This window comes from Marmota flaviventris, chromosome 13 (assembly GCF_047511675.1).
Source record: "Marmota flaviventris isolate mMarFla1 chromosome 13, mMarFla1.hap1, whole genome shotgun sequence".
In the NCBI taxonomy this organism is placed as follows: Eukaryota; Metazoa; Chordata; class Mammalia; order Rodentia; family Sciuridae; genus Marmota; species Marmota flaviventris.
The window spans coordinates 49,285,912-49,308,137 of NC_092510.1; the positions used below are offsets into that span (position 1 = coordinate 49,285,912).

Genomic DNA, 22,226 nt, shown 5'->3' on the forward strand with positions numbered 1-22,226 from the left:
TTAACAAAAGACCTTGACAGGAACATGTAAACTATATTGAATGTCATGCTTGGGGCCTATCTGCCAGCAATATTGTAGAGTTGTTTCATTAAATGTGAATACTGTACACTGAATATGGGAAAACTTTCTGCAGCCTTCATCGTTTCACATAGTACATAGAATTTGAGTCTAGATAAAGAACATGTCCTGCTGTCACACCGCTGAAGATGTTCCTGTGCAATCTCTTTTGTTGAGTCCTTATGAAGCTACAAGTCACAAATCCAAGATTCTGCTCCCTGAGGACACGTTATGTGAGACACAGCACTATTTTCGTCTTCTGCCTATCCTGAATGCTCTGTGAAACTTAACCTTAAATACCATCATGTAACAATCACACAAACTTTTGCTAAAGGCCTTATATACTAATAAAAAGACAGTGGTGCTTCCGACATTCTGAAATGCTCTGAAAACCAACTTTTCCAATACTAAATACAACAAAATAACCTTCATAAAATATAACTTTTCTCCATTTACACTTTTTTAAAGGATTAGTATCCTATGCTTTTCAAGCACAGGAATCTGTGAAATAACTCCTAACATGGACAGATTTTTCTTTTCTAATACATAACTTAAGAGCCTGGAGAGTTTTAACTCAAGTCCAGCCTCTAAACAAGGAATATTCTTGTTTACTTTAAAAATGGAAACAACATATAGTTCCATTATAATTGTTAAAAAGTTAGCTTTACAAACATGGGAATTTTAATTTAAAAAAAAATTCTTAACAAAACTATACAGTGTACAAATTACTGTCTACAAGGTAGGCGGTTCATTAAGAAGACCTTCCGCTCTTCTTGCTACTTGCAGCTTCACAGATTCATTCACATATTTTTTAATGGAGCTGCCCACCCGAACATTACCCGATAACTATATTGCTATAATTAAGATTTTTTATTTTTTTTGCCATGTCTTTATGTACAGTCTCCTTCACTGCCTTTTATTTTATTTTTTCCTTAGACAAGCCTCAGATGCTCACGTCACTCCAGGGGAAACACGCTTCAGAGGCACTGTGAGTGGCGGGCTGCAAAGCAATGCAACGAAGGCTGGATAGTGCCACAGGCTGGTGGCTGGAGACTCCACCCTGTGGATGCCCTTGGGTGACCGCCATCCTGAAGCTCTGCAGTTCTGGGTAAGGGAGGGGCGTGCAAGACCTGCAGAAATGGGGCCCTTCGTCAGAATATACTTCCTGGTAAGAGGAGGAGGAGGCCGAAGAATGGATTTGAGATTATATATAGTAGTATTTTTAATAGTTTCATCTCAAATGGAAACAAGAAAAAAAAAATCAATTTAAGGGGGGGAAAAAAGCAACACTTGCACTAGGCCTTTGTATCCAAGAGGCAAGCAGGAATACCCACAGTGCCACACTTGGTTTATCTAGAACTGCTCATTCACTGGCAAAAACCAGAGTGACTCTGCCCATAAAGAATACTGTGTGTCCTTGTGAGGTTGAGTTGTTCACCTAACAGGTCAATGATACATGAAGAGCTTGGCTGAGATGATCTGTTTCTACAGGGCAAGCATCACAGAAATGATTGGACTTCCTTTGGAACTTGCTGCTAGGATCCCGCTGTGCTATTCAGCATTTGGGCTATCAAAGTGAATGGGCTAATCAAACACAATGCTCAGGCCCATAAGCATTGTTCTAAAGTATTCATTATGAAATGATATGCTGTGAGAACAATTGACAGTTTATTTTATTAGGCCATGGCCTGGGGGGAAAGGGTCAGGGGGCTCCTCAAGACAGCCTACCTTGTATCACTGATTCTGGAAGATTCTCCCTCTCGCAAAAAATTCTCTCAACAGGACTCGGGGTGGGGTGGAGAGGGCAAAATAAAAATGGTCTCCATTTACCTTCTAGCCCTCAGGGGAAAATAAATCAAATATATATTTGAGGTACCATCTCTTTAAAAAAAATCCCATCAGTATCTAATTCATCCACAGGAAAGTTGATGTCTTAAAATTCTATATTTGTCTCTGCTCTAGTTCTCAGTTTAACAGGGCAGGTAAAAGGGAAAAGAAGATTTTAAAATTTTTGTTCCCTAAAAACAACTTTGATTTTAATTTGTCAGTCCAAATATATTCAGAAATAGCAACCCTTCATTTACTCTTCTGGATATTAAAAAAAAAAAAAAAAGAAAAAGTCCAAGTGCACTCCCATTCATTTGAAGTAGTAAGTCACAGGTAAATTATATTCTATTATTAATAAAATGAAGATACAGGGTAGGGAAGTGGCCGGAAAGAATATGCAGCAGCACTCCCTCCAGCTGCTTGACTGTTGTTTGTAGGAGAGAGCATATTCCTGCACTAAACCCCAAAGTGTGAAACATCCAACATCCGCTACGTGGGCATTGCAACAAATGTCTTTGCCAAATATGAGACAGGCTCATTCTTCACTGTGGATATGGAACTTTCAAGAAAAACTACCACCAACAACTAAAATAAGTTTTCTTAGGCCAATTCTGCCTCTAGGGGAATTTGTTGTGTTTTCTAGTTCTTACTATCATGTTCTTCTGAAAACCACAAATGAGTTCAGCTTGCACCCCAGGTGGGAAATTAGAGAGAGGGAACCTGTGTAAATTGAAGTTTGTCACAGTAGGCAGAACAGTTGCTTGGCAGCCCGGGCCCATCTCAGGGTGCACTGCTTCACAGCTACACTGTAAAGTGTTAAAAATCCTCCCACCCACCCCAGAATATATATATATGTATATTAAAAAAAATCCCCTGTCCATCTCTCAGTACACAAAAGGACCTCATCACACTGCAAAAATAGCAGTACCCACTTTGGTCAATTAAAACAAACAAACGAAAAAAAAAAAAGCATACATTATTATTTTTTTTTTAAATCTGTGTACTTACCTATAATAACCAATACAGCTAAAAGCACTACCTACATAGGCAAAACTTGGTATTGCATAATTCGTATAAATTTGAAACCCCTCCCCCCCAAATATTAATTGGAAGATGAAAAACATGAAAGGTTAATAGAAAAAACACCAAAATACTGAAAATATTGCTGGTCGATTACAATTTTTAAGCGGCAACTATACACAGCCATGATATGCTTTATAAATGTGAGATAAAGGTATAACTGTCTAAAAAATCCATGATGTCACACATTTTTCTTCGTCTGGAGTACAAAATATTTTGTCATAAAAATGGTAAAGATTTAAAATGATAATAAATGCAGCAAAACAAGTGTAGTGATGTCACTTTTTGTGTTTTTTTGTTTTTTTATGTTTTTTTGTTTTTTAGATTTCAAGGCAAGGCACGTAATGTGGACATTATATCTTCGTGCAAATTAGGATTACTGGAAAGAGTATTTTTAATTAAAATTTAAGAGACATAGAGGCAAAATGTGTCTGCCCATGCACACTACGGATCTGTCAATACAAGAAATTTGTTGAACAAGGCTAATGTCTGAAAGCACCATGCAAGTTTTCAGCACCCTGATTACATTTATTTTCTCAAGAGTGCGTTTTTATATCCTACACCCTGGCGTTCCCAGTTTGTAAACTGTAAGCTTTACCCTTGTGACATGGATTTGCCTGCCTCTTTGTCTCTATAATGCAGATTTTATAGAACCTTTTGTACACCCTATGGGTTCTTGATGCAACCAGTAATTTTAAATAAATAAATTCTACCTCCACGGAGGCTGCAGCTAAACCAACATAAGTGCTGTGTTTTCATTCTTTTTTTTTTTTTTCCTCAAGCACACGATTTGTCTTGATTTAATGCCTTTTTAAATGCCCTCAAAAACTGAGGGGAAAATAAATTCGTTCAAAATTATTTTAAATTCTTTTTAATCCCCTCAATTTAGAGTCCAAGGGCTGAAGGACTTATAATCATGATTCCCCTTTAGATATAAATTTATAAATTGCACTTGCCTCTGTTAAGTGTTTCTTTTGTGGGGAAAATATTATATTAATTTTTACTGTTGCATGCAGAGATAACACTTCACCTACATAGAGGCATTTCTTCCATAGAGCCTTTGTGTTCAAACTGTTTTTTTTTTTCCTTTTTTTTGTTTTTTTCTTTTTTTTTCTTTTTCTCTTTTTTTTCTTTTTTTTTTTTTTTAAGATTTCAAACTGGGTTACACACTGGAAAAGGCTGGGTTAAGGGCCAAAATTTAATAAATCTGTACTGATAACTAAAGGCTACAGAGATTTTATATATATTTTTTTTAACTTTTAGAAATCAGAGTGCTTATAAAACGGCTGGCTCATGGCTCTGTCACCCAGCACCTCTGACGCCGCCTCCTAGCCTTCGTTGGTGAGATAACCAGGAATAGTGATTCCATGCGTAAACAACAAGAATACTAAACCAATAAAACTAGCTTATCATGCAAATATTAAGGCATCTAGAAAGTCAGTTAAAATATATTGTCATAGAGACAGAACATCTATTTCCCAGCGGACTTCATGTAACAAAGGCTACGTTGCAGGGGCTGCGATCTACCATCAGTGAAATATCATCGACCCTTTTAATGTCATTATAGTTTCAACCTTAAGGGAATTAGTGATTGTAAGTGCTGCAATTGCTGGTCTATCATCTTCTTTCTTCAGTTTCTTTCCTTTCTCCCTTTGTTTTGTTTTGTCCAGTCTTCCTCTTTTCCTTTTTTTTTTAATTTCTTAAAACTATTGTTGTATTTCTTTTTCCCTCAGTTGCTTGTTTCTGCTTGAAGGAAAGGTTCTCCAATTATGTTCAAACCATAATTTTGGACATTTGCCGGTAGGATGGGTGTCCTATTTGACACTTGGAAAGGAACCAAGCTAGCCCAGGTACCAGGACTGTTGAGAGGAGAAGGGTAGTAGGGAAGGAAGAAAAAACAGAAAGACAATGTTAAAATCTGCAGTGATAGTAGAAATACAAATTCCAGATGCATCAAATTAGTACTATAACTTTATTCAAAATTAATGAGATAATGAGTCTAACATGAGATAAATATGCCAATTACACATATTGTACCTACTTATACTATATGATCTATTTTTTCATGAAAAGTAAGACTAACTGTGAGTCAGAAAAACCTGGAGTAGGATACACACAATCATCAAACTGATTAAGTATATTCTTCCTAAAATATTTGATCTATTTGGACATAAATAGAATGATTTTTTTTGTCCGAGAAAAAAAAGCAGCAGTCCACAGTAATACCAATATACTGTAGTTTGCCAGTTATATTACACTATCTTGTTTCACCTTTATTTCACAAGCAATTCAGTACTGTGTTTCAATATTTTACCTACCTATTGTGTTGAAAAAAATTGAAAAGTGTAATGGAAAATATTTTTTTCTCCCTCACAAGAGGAAAATACTTTTTCCAGGTAGTCTTATGCATAATGTGTAATTGGAAATGCTTGATTACCAAACATATCTTCATTGGAAATTGTTAGTAAAGACCAAATAGACGAAAAAAAATGGAACAGAGATTTTGTTCTCTGCAGAGCATACACTGTGAGAAATCATCGTATTAGGCCACAAAGGCCTCTATGCCTGTGTCTCCTAGTTCTAGAGCTCTCCAGTGGTTTCCTTATCCTCCTCTGTCGAAACTTATTAAGAGATAGAACCAAAGTTTTCCTTTCCATTTATGCCCTGCCTTCAACATCACCACCTCTGAGCTGCTCTGAACTGGAGGAGTGGGAAGGGTGGGGGTAGGGTGAGGTGGAGTGGTCTGTTGAAAGGATAAAGGGATGAGATTTCTGCCTCTCTCCACATCACCTCAGTTTTGACCTATGTTGGGGTTGTGGAAAAAAAAATTGCAAAACAGTTCTCTAGTTGCTACCAGCATAATCTCTCACAAAAAAAGTGTCACCACATGTGGGAAAATAACACCAGATGTGCGTACCGCAGGTTTGGGGTAAACCTAATCTGATGTATTGCTTGTTTCAATATCCAGCTTGGAACAACTGTCAGCTAAGTAACAGCTGCGTAAAAAATGATGAACCAAGAAAACATCAGACAGACAATTGCATACCCAGCTTAATCAGGGCCTGGCATTGAGACAAAATTTAAATTTCATTTAGTATCCTTTGCTTTACTTTTGCAACCATAAGGTAAGATATATGCTGTTACATAGCTTTTGATCTATATATACTCATTTGTTCATAGTTGAATTCCAAAGATACAAAAGGCTTTATGGAACATGAAGGAACAAATTTGGCTTGAAATAACACTTGACATACAACTTTTTTACTCTGCTGATATCTCTATGCAATATGTGACATATCACTACATGTCTAAGTAGATAATTCTGAGATACTTCAACAGAAAAAAAAAATCACAATGATCTTTTTAAATCAGGGATTTTATGATCAGTTGTCAAATTCTATGACAGCAAAGTCCATCTCTTTTTTGCTAATCATTTAGTGTAGGACCAAGAACACAGTAGATGTTCAATAACTTTTAAAATAAACAAATCAATCATTTCAAATCACATCCAATAAACATATTTTAGAGGTGTTGCCTAAGATTGTATATACTCATCAGTACATTCTGATTTGGTCCATATTCAGAGAAAATAGATATCTGATTTAATACTTGCAGGAATAATCACATTCAAGCTACAAACGTATGTCCTCATTATCTAAAGAAAATTGTAATCTTAAAGAATAAGAATATTTTTCATTGAAGTCTTTTAAGAGACGTAACCGTTTTCATTTCTCTCTTCCCACACACATTTTCAACAACGATCACTGCAGTTTGCACCATTGATTGAGAACAGTGTTACATAATGCATTCTGAAGCTCATTTTCCCCTCAACTGTGCTTCTACTGCACTTTGTACATAGTCCTATTACAGCTTATATTACTTCATTTCATAATGATCTGTTATCTGCAACATCTTACTGGCTGAAAGGTGAACTCCATAGAGAAAATGACCTAGTTTTATCTATCCTTATAGAGCCTGGCCATAGCCAATGCAAACTATTTCTTAACAAAATGAATTACAAAATAAACAAACATCCAATATTTTTAACCTGAAGTAAGAGGGCTATGTAAAAAGAAAAAGAAAAAAAACCTAGCTTAATAAACCTGGCAGCAAAATCAACAAGAATTCTAAAATAAGTGAGCTCCAAAAATTCATTTTGAGACTGCATGCTTTAGGAATATAAAGTAAATTTTAATGATTGAAAATCAGTGTGAGCTGGGCCTGGTAGTGCATGCTTGTAATCCCAGCGGCTCAGGAGGTTGAGGCAGGAGGATCACGAGTTCAAAGCCAGCCTCAGCAACTTAGCCAAGTCCTAATAACTAGTGAGACCCTGTTTCAAAATGAAAAATAAAATAAGGCTGGAGATGTAGTTCAGTGGTTAAGCACCACTGGGTTCAATCCCAGAAAGAAAGAGAGAGAGAAAGAAAGAAAGAAAGGAAGGAAGGAAGGAAGGAAGAAAGAAATGTGGTTTCTTAAAGGACAAGTCTACCAACTAATGGCAGAAAAGACAAGAATTCAGGGTCTATCTTGCAATTGATTTTTTACTCAGTTCTTTAGAAGAGACATATATTAATATTCTTTAGAAAATCCTCAATAAAAATAAATTGATGGTAATCACAGGACTCTTGCTGTAGAATGTCTAACAAATTTAATTTAAATGTTTATTTAAACCTTCTAAACCTCCCATCCTACATTATGACCATATCAAAATTGCAGTGTGTAATATATTTGTCAATACTGTTTATGAACCTTTGGGGGGAAATAAATCTCAAACATTAACACTGTGCAGACCCCATATATGAGTTTTACAAGCCTCTTATTGCCAATCTGTAGGTTAAGTTCAGAACTATAAGGCACAGACATTTTTTAGAGCTTTTTCGGCAGTCCCATTGAAAAAAGGCCTGGTAAGACTAATTCAAAGCCCAGGATAACAATGCAAAGAAAAATATTTTATTCACCAAAATAATCTAGATCATTTAATTTCAAAAGCATAATGCCTAAAATTGCATATTCAAGTAAAAATGTAGCAGTGCTTCTTACACATTTGATGCTGTCCCTATGTACAAATTAATGCAAATAGTCATATGTATGAATAAAATAAACACACATATTTTTACACAAATTAGTTACATGTAAGTTATATGTAATTTATGGTGGAATAAGAATTATATGAAAAATCATATGTTCAATTCAACAATCTGTAATCTACCTAGCTACCTAGTAAGAGTCATGAGAATCTAACTCTGAAAGGAGGTTGAATGCAGCTACTTCATTGATATGTCTTCAAGCTTGCATTTACTTTATTATCATTAATTCTCCAAAGTCAAATCATCTTTCTTTGGGCAAACTAAAGATGAACACATTTGAAAGTTGAGAGAACATCTATATATATATACTGGCCATGACCACTAAAAAAAGAAAAAGAAGAAGGAAGTGGAGGAGGAAAAGGAAGGGAGAAAGAGAAGAAGAAGCGGGGAGAAGAGAGTGTAAGTACTATGTGAAAAGTCAGGCATTACAAAAAAAAAAAAAAGCACAAAGTATTTTAATACAAAGTGCAACTCACCCTACTGATTTCTACTCTCTCTATATGAGATACTTCATTATAAACAAAATATATAAAAGCTAAATCAAAATTCAAAAATTCAAAAATAAAATGTCTCATCTCATTGAGAATATTTTCACATGATTTTGAACAAATGTATGATATAGCTCCTCCACAGAGAGGGAAGAGGAAACAAATTATTTTGACCTTGAGAATATTAGTTGTGGGAGATAGCCCTGCTTCTTTTATACTGATAAGACTACCCCTGGAGCAATGTGCTTCTTGGCATCACTCTTCAAGAGAAACGGACTCAATGGTGTTGCTTTATTAAAGTAACAGTTTAAGGGCAACAGGGAAGACAGGACAGTGGAATCAGAAAGAAATTCAGATTTCCTCTGTAAGATTCACATGGATAAAATGAGCACAAAGGGGGAAATTTCCCCAGGACAACCATGCTGAAGACCACTAAGAGCAAGGTGACATCTTTGGTGTTTTACATATGCTATGTCACTTCCCTCTCTCAATGAACTCTTGAAATGGCCACAATTTTCCCCATTTCACTAAGGAAACTGAGGCAAGTTGTTCAGTCTCCGCTAGTCCTCAGATATAATAAATCTGATTCCCATGGCCATTTCACTATAATATATTGCCTTCTTAGAAAGTCAGATGTTGCTAGGAATGAGCACTTGCCTAGCATGTTTGAGGCCCTGAATCAGATGTTGACCCAACATTAGAAAGAGCTTTTAACAATTTTCTGAAGGCAAAATATATTTACTTCAGTATACAATGAGTTTCCAAGACTCCACCCAAGCTGAATCATAACCTCCCTAATATTGAAGAAGAGAGACTTGTGCACTGAATATATGGTTGGGCAGGTGCCGCAGTCTGGCTGGGCACAAATCACGAGCCACTCAAGCAGGAACAAACTTTATTTCCAAACTCCTCCAGCACACTCCCCGGAAACTCTCCTGAACGCCACCCACAGGGCTCCTCCAGGAACACACCACACACCAACTGGAACTCCTACCACCCAACGCGAACTCTTCAGGAATCCCCGCGAGAGCTCAACGGAAACTCAACGGGAACTCTGCGAGAACTCAAAAGTTATCATCTTAATGGCTCGCTGGCAACCACTACTTCTGGCAAAAATGCCATGCGTCATCCTGACTCGGCTGTGGCCCTCAACAGGCAGGATGGCAAAGCACTCTGAAATTCTATGAAGCTGTTTCCTTTAGAAACAAATGTAGTTGAAGTTTTCTAGGGTAACACTATAATCAGGACTAAGAGAGAAGAAGGTACCCACTTCTCCCTTTAAAAATGATACACTATTTACATATTTTTTAGCCTAGGAAAATTGGATAAAATAGTTGTTCTTTGCATCTAAGGAATCCATGAACTTTTATCTTTCAATGAAAGAGAGAAAATTGTTCTCTGTAGCCAAATCAACATTTGATGGTTATTTTTTTTGTTTTTGTTTTTTAATGTGTCCTGTGACTGAGTCTTTGAGGCCAAAAAGGATTGGTCTATTAGCTTTTAACATTCTAACCCATGAAGAACCACAGAGTACGAAATAAACATATTAAGTCCTTGAGTTGAATCAGGAACCAAAGTGAAAAATTTCTTCTATTAGTTTTAGGTGATTAAAACAAAAAGAGCTACTTGAAAACTGGCAAAATTCATTTATTACTAGTACATGTTTATTTGATAATGAATTGGACATTCCATTTGTTAGACAACTTATAAAATGTCAGAGTATCCAATACATTAGTACTTTTCAGAAGAATAGCAATATTATCCTTTCGGGTTTTGTATACTACATTTACTTCAAAAACAATAAGTGCTCTTTCAAGAAGCTTAAAAAATACTAAGAAATGAAGCACCAAGAATTGAAAATATTCATATAACCTCAACTGTACCAATAGCCATGTTATTTATAAATAGTGATAAAATAAAAATGGTCTGGAAAGCATGAGGAATGTATAAAATAGATATCTTAACAGAATCTGCCTTTAGTTCTTTTGTACCAGTTTCAGATAATCTCCAAGACTGAAGGGTTTTTTTTTGTTTTTTTTTTTTAGTTTTTTTTCCTAAACACTCTAATTCTTGACACAATATTAATATACAGGTTTTAGCATCTCTCCCAAAATAATTTTCCCTATTGATTGCTAAAGGCATGTCTGGAAAAATCAGGTATGGTGTGTCAGGTAAATATTCATTAAGTTAAAAATCATGTTGTCCTTGATTGTATATGTGTGCATTTGCTGTGGCTGCTTCCTTTAATATAATATAAAGGCAAATCATGTCTTTGTGAAAAAAATGCTCACTCAGACCAGTGGAAGAAATAAATGGGTAGCATTTAAGTTGAACCTATTAATGTTGCTTTAGAACAAAGATAATAAATATAATAAATATACCAGTGGCTAGCACTTAGATACTGGTTATTATTTGCCAGGCTCTGTTTTATGTGATTGACCTACTTAAAGCTTTTAATCCCCACAGAAAACCTAGGAGAAAGTGTCTTTATCTGTTATTTTAGAGATGAGGAAACTGAGCTAAGAAGTTAAGCATCTTGCCCAGCTTATATTGCCACTGTGTTGTGTAAGCCAGGATTTTCCCTCTAGCAGTGTGGATTTAGGATCCATGCTCTTAACCTATACATTTCACTTCAGCTGCGTCTTTTGTGAAATACACTTTCTTTAAAAAAAAGGAAAAAAAAGAAAAACTGGATAATAGTTTATATTACAACTGATTTTTTTAAGAGTCAATAAACAAAGGTCCATATTACTTAGACACACTGAAATTTCCATAGAAGTATAACTCTTGCCCAAACTTCAGCATAAATAACTGTATTTTATCCATCTAATCCCTGTTGCTTTTCAGTTGAAAGAAATATGTGTCTTTCTTTTATGGATGTACAAATATGTATGTCAATAATTTGCTTTCGATTCCTTTTCAGACCAGGCCAGACTGAAAGCAAAAATTACAAAGGGCTTATATAGATCTTAGGTTCCTTCGATTTATTTTCCCATTTTTAAGGATCATTATTGCCATCTGAATGATCCTATTTGCATGCAAGATGATTTCTGATGATTATTACTATTTGTAATAATCTGTATCAGAAAGCTCCCTGGCTAGCTCTTACCTGATCTGCAAAGTACTCTTGTGGGCTCTCTGGGAAACACCAAATATCATAAACTGCAGGTGGCTCATGGAATTATTCTAACTACAAGCAATAGCACTTTCATAGTAATGAAAGAGAAATGTATTTGTTTCTTAACTAAGTAGGTAAATAGCCTTCTTTATTGCTACTCCTTGGGGACCAACAGTTTTGAAAATAACATCAAAACAGTAAGCCATCAAACCTCATTAGTTTATATTCAATTATTTCAGATGTCTTTTGGTACTGGGGCATGCTAAATTGAGGGTTAACTTTACCATGCTTGAGTGCTAGCATGTTCTAAGTAAAATAATGGCACATTCCAGTGAAATATTTAATCTAATGAAGAGGACAAGGTAAGAAAAGCCCTCACGTATGGGACCATTACAACTAAGTATTAAATTACTATACTTTTTCAGTAAAAAGCTCTACATAATCCTAAAAGATCCTTCAACAAGGCAATCTATACCCTTAAAAGTAACAAAAGTCTATTTCCTTAGAATGTTTAATTTAAACAATAATAAGAAAAAGTTCTTTCCCTCAATAGGGCAAATTAAGTAGATTTAAAAAAATTTATCTTTTCCCTTTTTTAGAGCTGAAAGTGAAAGGTGGAGAATTAATATGAAGACAACTAATAAATAAGATACAGCACACACATGCACACATATACAGCAACTTATGAAGCTGTGGAAAGTCAGGCTTACAGTAGTAATTTTATCTCCTCCTACAGATATGCGACAGTGGAGAAGCCCACATGTTGATTTCCAGCCTCCTTCTCTAGTCTGTATTCCTCTCCACCCCTAGGCTCCTTTTCAAAGCTATTGTTATAAGTGCTACTTGCTCCTCTTATTTGCATATGTGATTCTTCAACAGCAGACAAAATTCTCTACAAAAATGGTGCTTCAACATAGTGCCTTTCACTACAGAAAATCATCCAAGGCATACTAAGTTAAATGGAAATATAAGTTTTATGCAAAAGCAAAAAGTGATTATTTCACAAATGATTTTTATTTCAAAGCAAGAATCAGCATTACTTGCCCAATTTCACCTCTAAGGGATAGAACTTATTGGTATCAGAATTCTGAAATAAAGTTACCAAGGATTAAGAAACTGAATGCTTTTTGATAGTGTGCCTTTTACTCTGTTCATATGTGCAGAGATCTTCCTTGTAAAACAAAGTGAACAAGCCTAACTTTTGACAATTTCTGATTATTCCACCTTTGTGTTTTTCAATTTCTCAAACCTCAATGGGCTTTTGCCTTTTCTTTTATAATTCATGGTGTTTATTATATTTATTCACTCATGAGCTTTGTTATTTAAATACCACTAAAAATTCACAATACACCTACTCACAGCTCTAGTAAACACGAGGTTCAAAAAAGGTAAACTAATAAATGGTGCATTGGCTGCTGAAGGAGCTCGTTCCTCGGGGACGAAGAGTGAGAATACAGCACTTTATGTAAAACATCTTCACGTAAGGTAGGTGTTTGATAGACTTCCTATTGTTGCAAAGGGTTAATCAGAAAGGTTTACATTTGGGAGTGCTGTGAATCATGCTCCTCCCTCTCCAGTAGCGCTGCCAAAAATCATCTGACAGGAAACGTAAGATTAAGTTTGTCCTACCTAAGCGAACAAAGAGTGCTCTGAACAGGCCACCGGTTTACTGCAGAGCGGGAACTTTTCTAATCCTGCTGGAATCTGCAGTGCTGCTCAGAAAATATCACGGAAAAAGTTGTTTTCTTTCCTCTAACATCTTGTCTCTGGATCATCTCATTTTGGTCACACTGCCGATCCTGCTGCTTCTCCCATAAAGGTTAACTTAAAGCTCCAAACATAATCATGTGGAAAATGGACATTATTGATTCCTATGGCCCATTGTTCCCCCATCCTAAGTCCCTGAAGTTCAAGTTCAATCTGGAATTACATCATGTCTGGTTTCTCCTGGTTACCAGACGGCTTGAGACGTGACCACAGCTACAGAAAAAACAAACAGCCTTCTTCACGCTTCGGCTCCCCTATCGATTCAAACGTAAACTTTTTTTCTTTCTCTCAAGTATGCTTCAAGTATGGAGCATGGTTAATTTAGAGATTAAGTTCCAAATTAGATTATCTAATGGCATCTTAATGGATTGCTGACCCATTTCCTGTGGGATGGCAGCAGGCAAGTCTGGCTGGAATACAATTAATTTCTTAGGAAGTGTTCTGAAGAGTTTGCCTAGATAAAAAGGAAATGTCGTATTGCACAAATCTTTCTTTATAAATGGGCAAAGTTAGGCAAAAACTACAACAAATCCCAATGTATTTTTCAACAGCCAGATCAGAGACATTGTGTGTTTGTGAAAACCGTATCAAGATCATTTTTAAGAATGGTAACCTTTCTAGTTTTTGATTTCATAACAGGTGCAAATAATTTTGATGAGAATAGAAAGGAATTCCTTTCAAGAGAATGTTCAAATGGGGAGAGCAATATTGGTTAGCAGCCCTGTTAGCAAAAAATGATCATGTGAAATTTTGGCTTTTTCAATTTTCTGCCTTGAACCAAAGTTTCTTCCATTCATCTATCTTATCAGCATTTCTATCATGGTCCCAGAGTGGTGCTAGGGGCCCAGGATGTGTATAAAAAGTTGTACATTCTGAACACACTTTAGAGCTAACAGCTGAAAAGGAAACCCAGCACTCTGAGAATAAAGCTCCCCCCCAGGAACTCCAGGAACAACCCAGCTGTTGTACTATAGTTATGTGTCAAGATAACAAACTGAAAGCAGGAAATGCTAACCTAGTCAATTCTCGGGGATGGCCTAAGTGTAATGTTGAAACAAAAGTTAACTCTTAATTCCACCTAAGAACAGGCCATGTATTGCCACTACCCCACACATGCCACAAATCTGTGGATATAGCCACACTTATATCCACACATACACACTTATGCATAGGTATATCCATACATTTATGTGCATATGAACATACAATTGCAACCCAATATTGAGAATTATTTTTGCTTAAATATTCCTTCTTAAGCCTTTTGAGAGCATACATTTTACCAAGAAAATGTTATGGACAAGGGCCATGTTATGCAAAGAAAGTTTTATATATATATATGAAATGAACACTGTTACTCCTTCCTTTTTGCCCTCTCTTTCCTGGCCAACCAGATCCAAATAACCTTTACTGGCTGCTAAATTTCTCTTGGGAAATCAAGCAACTCTCTAGAATTGCAGTAATAAACGACAATTTCTTACAAAAACATGTGTAAAGTAACTGCAAAATGAAGTATTGAACTCATGGAAAGGAACTGCTAACACATGTAACACGGAAAAGAGCTGATAAAAGTCTCTTTGGTGCCATTCAATTATGGCATCGGCAGAGACACAAAAATCCTTCCAATTATTTTAGTAAAATCTTCATTTATTCATTATTTCAGAGGCTGAGCAAATGGTTTGTGTAAACATATCCTTCAGTAACACGCGCATGTTTATTTTAGCCATCTGAAGGCTTCTTCCATGTTTATATAAGCCATCAGACACATACAACCCTCACTTGTGGCTTTGCGTCTTCTTGAAAAGGGTGAAGGGGGAGAAGGGAGAATGAAACAATAAATCCAGTTTCTCTTTTGCATAAAGCACTCCCTCCAATGTTTTAAAATAACTTATGTTTATATTATTCTTGGATTGTCCTTCAGCTTTCTTTTTTATTCAATTATATTGCTCTTTCATATTCAATAGTACAAGTAAAGTTCTGCTTATAGTTTCAAGAAAGAAAGCCAGTTAGAGAGTACCTGCTGTATGTGTTTATGCCCACAGAATGCACATATGCAAAAAGAAAGTGTTTTGTCCACATAGAACAAAGCACAGACGGATCTGTGCCTATCACAGACACATCAGTGCCTAGCTTGAGCAAATCTGGCACCTATGACCCTCCCAGGAGTGGAACCCATTCTCATTCTCACTGACATGGAAGTGAGACAGATCTTCATCAACATTTTATTCTGTGTTAATGGCAGTTAACTGAGCTCTCAAGGTACAAGCAGCTCCTTAGCTCAAGACCACACAAACACACATGCACACACACACACAGAGAAAAATGGCTCACAGAATTCTAAGGTCAAAACAACAAAACACCTTCAGGCTGCACCCTAGGAAGGCAGTGAAAACTTTCCAAAAGTCAGCTCTGGTTCCTTAGGGAATGTTTACAGCCTGAGGTAGGGTGGGGAAGGCCAGAGGAACACTTCCAGCTTTGATTATACTACTTACATAGCTTCCTAGACCCTGCCATTTTCATTTCCAAAACGGAGCTACATTAAATGACATGCAAACACCTCAAAAGGGTAACTGGCATGAAGCTGAAGAGAAGGCAATCATGAACTAGTGAGATGGCAGCAAACAACAGACAATTCAAACGGCACCAAACCACATGGAAACACTACAAAGTCTCCAGGGATTGCCTTTGTTAAAAACAAAAAGCAACACCCACAACAAAAATAACCCATGGTATCTTCTCTATTCCATCATGCCAGAGCTAAATTATTTAATTCTCTGGTTGACCATATCTACATTTGTTGTATATTTTCACCCTATTGAGATGATTGCAAAACTGTAGCTATGCCCACAAGATTTTAAATATCTATGATCTGCCTTAAAAATGGTAGTTCCAGGGGGCTGGGGTTGTAGCTCGGTGGTAGAGCACTTGCCTAGCATGGATGAGCACTGGGTTCAATTCTCAGCATTGCATATAAATATATAAAATAAAAGTCCATCAATAACTAAAAAATAAGTAAATATATATAGAAATATATATATTATACACACACACACATGTATATATATTTAAGTGGTAGTTCTACAGGAACTGAGAGTATAGCTCTGTGGTTTAGCACTTGCCTAAGATGCATGATGCCCTGGGTTCCATCCCTAGCATTGAAAAAAAAAATAGTAGTAGGGTTATAGTTATTATTTCCCTTTGCAATATTATATCTAGAAGAAAGAAAACCCATTAAGTTTTAAAAATAACTATAGGATGGGCTGGGATTGTGGCTCAGCGGTAGAGCACTCACCTAGCATGTGCAAGGTTCTGGGTTCCATCCTCAGCACCACATTAAACATAAATAAAATAAAATAAAGATATTTTTAAAAAATCTATAGGGCACAAATTATAAATTACACATAAAGACACCAAAGCCACAGACATGGCGTATTTGTGTTATAAAATATGGACTGTGTCCATATTTGAAAAAGGTAACAAAACAAAGTGAATTGCTGTCTCGTTTGAGTATATTTATCCTAAACTGCCTGATACTTAGATTTTAAGAACTGTGGGTGTCTTGTCCATCACAGTGTTTAAGATAGCCCCACACAGAGATGCAATAAATCCCTGTAGAATGTATAAGCAAGACGCCCGCCATCACCAATTACGCGCTTTCTGAGTCACCACAAAAAGGGAAGAAACAAACCCAAACTGCCTGCTTAAGACTGTATGAATCACTAAAGGCCATTCTACACATCATCATCTACTAACCCAAAGAAAACCTACTATTTTTGAGATGGGGAAACAAAAAAAGAAATATTAATTCTGAATTGTTTTCTATGACCTGAAACCGATTACCATATCAATTTTTCACCAAGAAGAGGCTTTGTGAAATGAACAATACCCCCCTCAGAGCTGAGTTTAGTTATTGTATTCATTCACTCCACATATGTGTGTTCTGATTCACTGTCCACTCACCTTTTCTTTTGGGGGGATATCAGCTTTGATTCAAAAAATTATGAGGAATTAGGTGAAATTTTACATCTTTATTGGATTTAATGTATTTCTGAGATGCTATCCAATTGTAGATTAAGTAAATGCCAATAAGTAATCCACAGATTTGGAAGTTCAGACAACTATAGGAACACTTACAAACATAAGTACATTTCATCTGACTTGAAATTCATATATATATATATATATATATATATATATATATATATATATATATATATATATATCAAGCTTGTATGTAGACAGGAGCCATTTTGCTAATTGATGGGCAGATAATGGAATACAGGGAGGTTTTTTTTAAATAAAACAAAATGCAAACAATGTGTTATCAAACCTAATTAAGTTAACTTTTAAAAGTTTATTAATTCAGATTTTTTAATAAGATACTTTTATTAAATGTAATTAACACTATTAGTCATTAAGACTATTTAAATAAGATACTTCCACTGAGTTTATCATCTTTTTTGTAACTATATATATATATATTTTTTTTTTTTCCAAAAGGAAGAATAACACAAGCTTTTGGGCAGGATCATAATAGGTAAAAATGTATCTATTTTTAAATTTGATGGTTTGTCACTCTTCAAAAAGTAAAAGTCCTACTGTAATCATTTAGATATTGAATTACTAAAAAGCCATCAAATGTTTTTGAAAAACAATAAAAATAATTTTCTTAATTTTTATCTGAGCAAATGCAGACATTTAATCTGACTCAAACATTACTCTTCATCAGTCTCTATCAACCAACATAGAGATGAGCAAGGAGCTCTATCACAATTAATATCTCAGCATATGACTTTGTATAGGCATCTTCTGTAAAGGAAGGATCACAATCATAGCAGGGCTGAAAAATTAAGTTGACTCTACTTTTGGTGAACTCAAGGAATGACTTACTCTCTATTGCAAATTTTTATTTCTTAATACATATGATTCTACCATGAATTTTAATTATTTGACTTATCAATTTGAAACAATTTAATAAAATAACACATATGAAGCTACCTTGGAACTACTTACTATCTAAAACCAACACATGAAACAATATCCAAATTGCTTTTGAAAATGAAGTTTTGGAATGATTTTTTTAGCCAACCAAATTAAATCAACCCTCAATGGGTTACATTAGTATATGAACAAACTAACACTTTATTTAAACCAAATTCCTTCATAGCTACTGATTCTAACAGTCTTCCCACTCCAAAATTTTTTGAGTGCTGCTAGTAACAATCAAATTGAATAACTTGAAATTTTTCTTCTAGCTTTTCCTCTCTGACAAAGGAATAAATGAATAGTAACATGGCTTAGAGGCAGCAGTAGAGGAAACAGTCAAAATGAGAAGAATGTATAATGTGAAAGACCAATGCTTTATCCTCAAATAGCTGAAAAATCTTCCCTAAAGCTGGGATTTCATTTTTCAGGTTCTAAAATCTAAAAGTCAAATTCTACCCCCTCCCCCACCAAAAATATTATAAATTTTATCAAACATTTCACAATATTTAGAAATTCCAATGATCAGTTAGCATATGCTATATAGTCCAGAATTAAATTGATGTTGCATTTAAATAGGAAATAAAGGAGAGGGGAAGGAGAAGAGGAATGGCATAGCCAAAACAACTAAATTTTTAACATATATTTTCCGTAAAACTAGTTAAAAACAAACACTATAGGTCATGGAAGTTTGAGGTGTAAGTGTAGGGTTGGAAATAATTAAAATGTTACCTTTGCCAAGTAATTCCCAATGTATCCTCACTGGTACTGGGGTATAAATGCCTGCCGTTTTGATTCATGGTCCAGTCACAAATCCTCAGCTGTCAATTGAAACCTAGCAGTCAGATATGGATCGAGCAGTACTACAGTTTTTAGTATTTAAATGAACACATGCAAACTAGTACTGTATATGGCATTAACCTTACTTTCCCAAGAGGCAACTTAAAGAAAAAAAAAAAAAAGCAAAAGAAAATCTTATTCTGAAAAGCAAAATTCCTTAGACTCTTTTTTTAGAAAAAGCTATTGCAATATGCTTCTCTATTAATTAAAGCATACAAGAGAAACAAGTGCTTAGAACATAACAATTAGCCATTATTAGAGTACAAATTGAGCTGAAATAAAAGCAAACGTTAATGTTCAATAGAGAGATATATTTTAGAAAGAAAATAAAAATGCTTTTTTTCTATGCAACATACCAAATTATCTGCACTGAATAAAATAATCAATACCTTTAAGCATGCAGTTTGCAAAACAAGAAGACATGCAGTTTAGAGGAAAAAAGACCCACCCTATATAGACATTCACCCTAACTTACATATTCAAGCATCAAGGTGTTCAATTTTAGGTGTTTACTGTGTTTTACTTAAAGTGATCTTATTTGGATAGAGTTGATAAGAATTTCTATTTTTATTTTAAATTCAGAGCAGTGGTATTTAAAATACTTTACTACATCTGAAGAAAGTGAGGAATGCACTGAATACAAGCTGAAACAAATTCTTCCCAGATCCAGGAATCATCAGCTCTGCCCTTCAGAGATCCTTCGAGTAACCCTATCCAGCTCTGTTTGGTTAACAGCTGCCCTACAGTGCTAGCAGATTTATTGAAAAGATATATTGCTTATTTTTATGCTTAAGAAAGTAAACTTATCTGGCTTTGGGGGGAAACACAGTAGAAAACCATGATTTTTAACCTTTAGATAGCCAGGCAGTAAATTAACTGCATCCTGCATTGAAAAGGCCTTCTTCACTACTATCCATGAAACCTGGTCTGATGTTTTTCAGAGAGAATTTCAGGATGATGATTGAAGCCAAAATGCCTTTAAACTTGTGATAAACTGTTTTATCTATTTTTCTAACATTATGGCTTTTAAAAGTTGGCTATTAAGCATCTTTTCCTATCAGACTCTCAACTTTCTGCACACTCTTAAGGAAGGGGGACTTTGGAGTTTCAGAATGACAATTTTTGTTCATTTTTCTTCTGAATATCCAATATTACAAAGTTTTCCAAAATATATGTTTTAATTGTGCTGATATTTTAAGTAAAAGTGATTTTATAATTTATAAAACTAAAAAATTCCCTTATATAGATGGATAGACAGACAGACACATGAATTGATAGATATGTAGATTCTGTTCAGGAAATACATCATTAAGAAGTCATAAATGATTAAATTAAATTAAATTAGAAATAAAAATAAGAAATCTTAAAATTGACCATAATATTTACATAAAAGAGAATAATGTACTTAGTTTTTACTCAAATGGATGACATACTTTTACTATTTCAAAGAAGGAAATTTATTCAGTCTTGTGTGTAAGAAGCAATATGGCAAGATTTTTTGAAGTTCTCAAAATGGGTCATCTAATAGAAATTCAATATGATGGGATAAATTGTTTATTTTTAACAATAATAGAGTAAACCGATTGTCTATTTCAAAATACAAGTTATAAAAGGGCTATGAAAATCTAAAAACAGTTCAAGAAACTTGACTTTGCATAAAGATTACCTTAGAGACCACTTATTGATCCTGTTCTTATCAATGAAAAATGCTAGTTTTGACTTACTTAAAATTCTCAGGAAGGGAGGCTACATTTAGACACAAAATATCCTAATTCTGTTAATTGCTAACAGATTAGTTTCTATGCGATGCTCAGCTTAAAGTTTTCAGAAAGTAACCATACTTTCACAAAACCAGAGGAATCTGAGTGTCACTCAGGATTGGCTACTGTCTCACAGACAACTGCTAGGGTACAAGATTTGGAAAAATATTATGTAGTTGGTTAGGTTTTTGTTGTTAAAGTTGCTCATTTTTTGTTTGTTTTACCATCCCTAAAAATGCCCCCTGTAGGCTAGCTTTGTTCACATGCTAAACATTTAAATCACCATATTTTTGGACTATTCTTTCCTAAACAGTCTCAAAAGGGTTAGACCTGACTAGAGGTATTCATTTTTATCTATCCTTACAGGGTGTGTGTGTGTGTATGTGTGTGTGCACACGAGAAATATTTTTCCTAAACAGAAAATATGCTTAAATAAATAAAAATTAATCAAAATAGTCAATTATTTAGCAGTAATTTCAAAGAAGTTGATAGGATATTAACTAGCATTAAATTAATTTCTTTTCAGTGACTAAAAACTTAAAATATAATTTAAATTTATTTGCCTATTTAGATTGTAGACCAGCATTATCACAATTTTCAAAAGTTTCTGAGGAGGCACACTTATGTTTATATGTTCAGTCAGATTACCTGAGTAAGAGTCTGGTTTTTTTTAATTAATAAGCTTTTTTTTTTTTTTTTTGCATAAGACATTTTTGATTTTAGGGACTGTTTGATTAAAGTGAAATTTTGATGGTGATAGTGTGGGGAAGGGAAATAAATAATTAAAATAAAAGTTACCTATTCACTAAAGATTCCCTTGATAGTCATGTCTAAGAAAATCCATTCCTAAGAATCTTATTTGGCCAATACAGACCTGACCAAGCAACAGTCTATAGGTATTGGAAGATTAACACTAAGTGTAGTTAATTGGGGGATGTGTTAAATAGAATATTATTATAATTCAGTAGTCATAATAAAAATAACTTTATATTAGTCTTTAAATAAATTTAAAAGAATAATAGTCTTTCGTGAGTTTAGGGTAGTGATTCCTCAGCTTCTGTCCTCATGAGAGGGTAGATGTCAGATAATTCAGCTATCAACTGTTATTTTTTAATTAAATTTTAAAACTTTAATTTTAAGTAGCACATAAATACATGGTTTTCATTTACCAAAATAAATAAATTCCTTAGTTCAAAGCTTTAATAACAGCTTAATGATTTTT

At 34.7% G+C, this 22,226-nt stretch overlaps 1 protein-coding gene across 8 annotated transcripts in view; it reads right to left on the reverse strand.

The window, feature by feature from the left end:
• Positions 1 to 22,226, reverse strand: part of Nfib (nuclear factor I B) — a 230,693-nt gene that overhangs the window by 445 nt on the left and 208,022 nt on the right. For 4 of the 8 annotated variants that reach the window (XM_034636919.2, XM_027950588.3, XM_027950587.2 and 1 more), the window contains 2 exons: positions 19,137 to 19,225; positions 1 to 4,823 (listed from right to left, as the gene is read on the reverse strand). The exon at positions 1 to 4,823 is cut by the window's left edge and continues 445 nt beyond it. In XM_034636919.2, coding sequence (XP_034492810.1) covers positions 4,694 to 4,823; positions 19,137 to 19,225 — 219 coding nt within the window. In that variant the 3' untranslated portion in view covers positions 1 to 4,693. Of the gene's footprint in view, positions 4,824 to 19,136; positions 19,226 to 22,226 lie in introns of those variants that run through there. The other 4 variants (XM_071600651.1, XM_027950592.2, XM_071600653.1 and 1 more) reach the window with 3 other exon arrangements.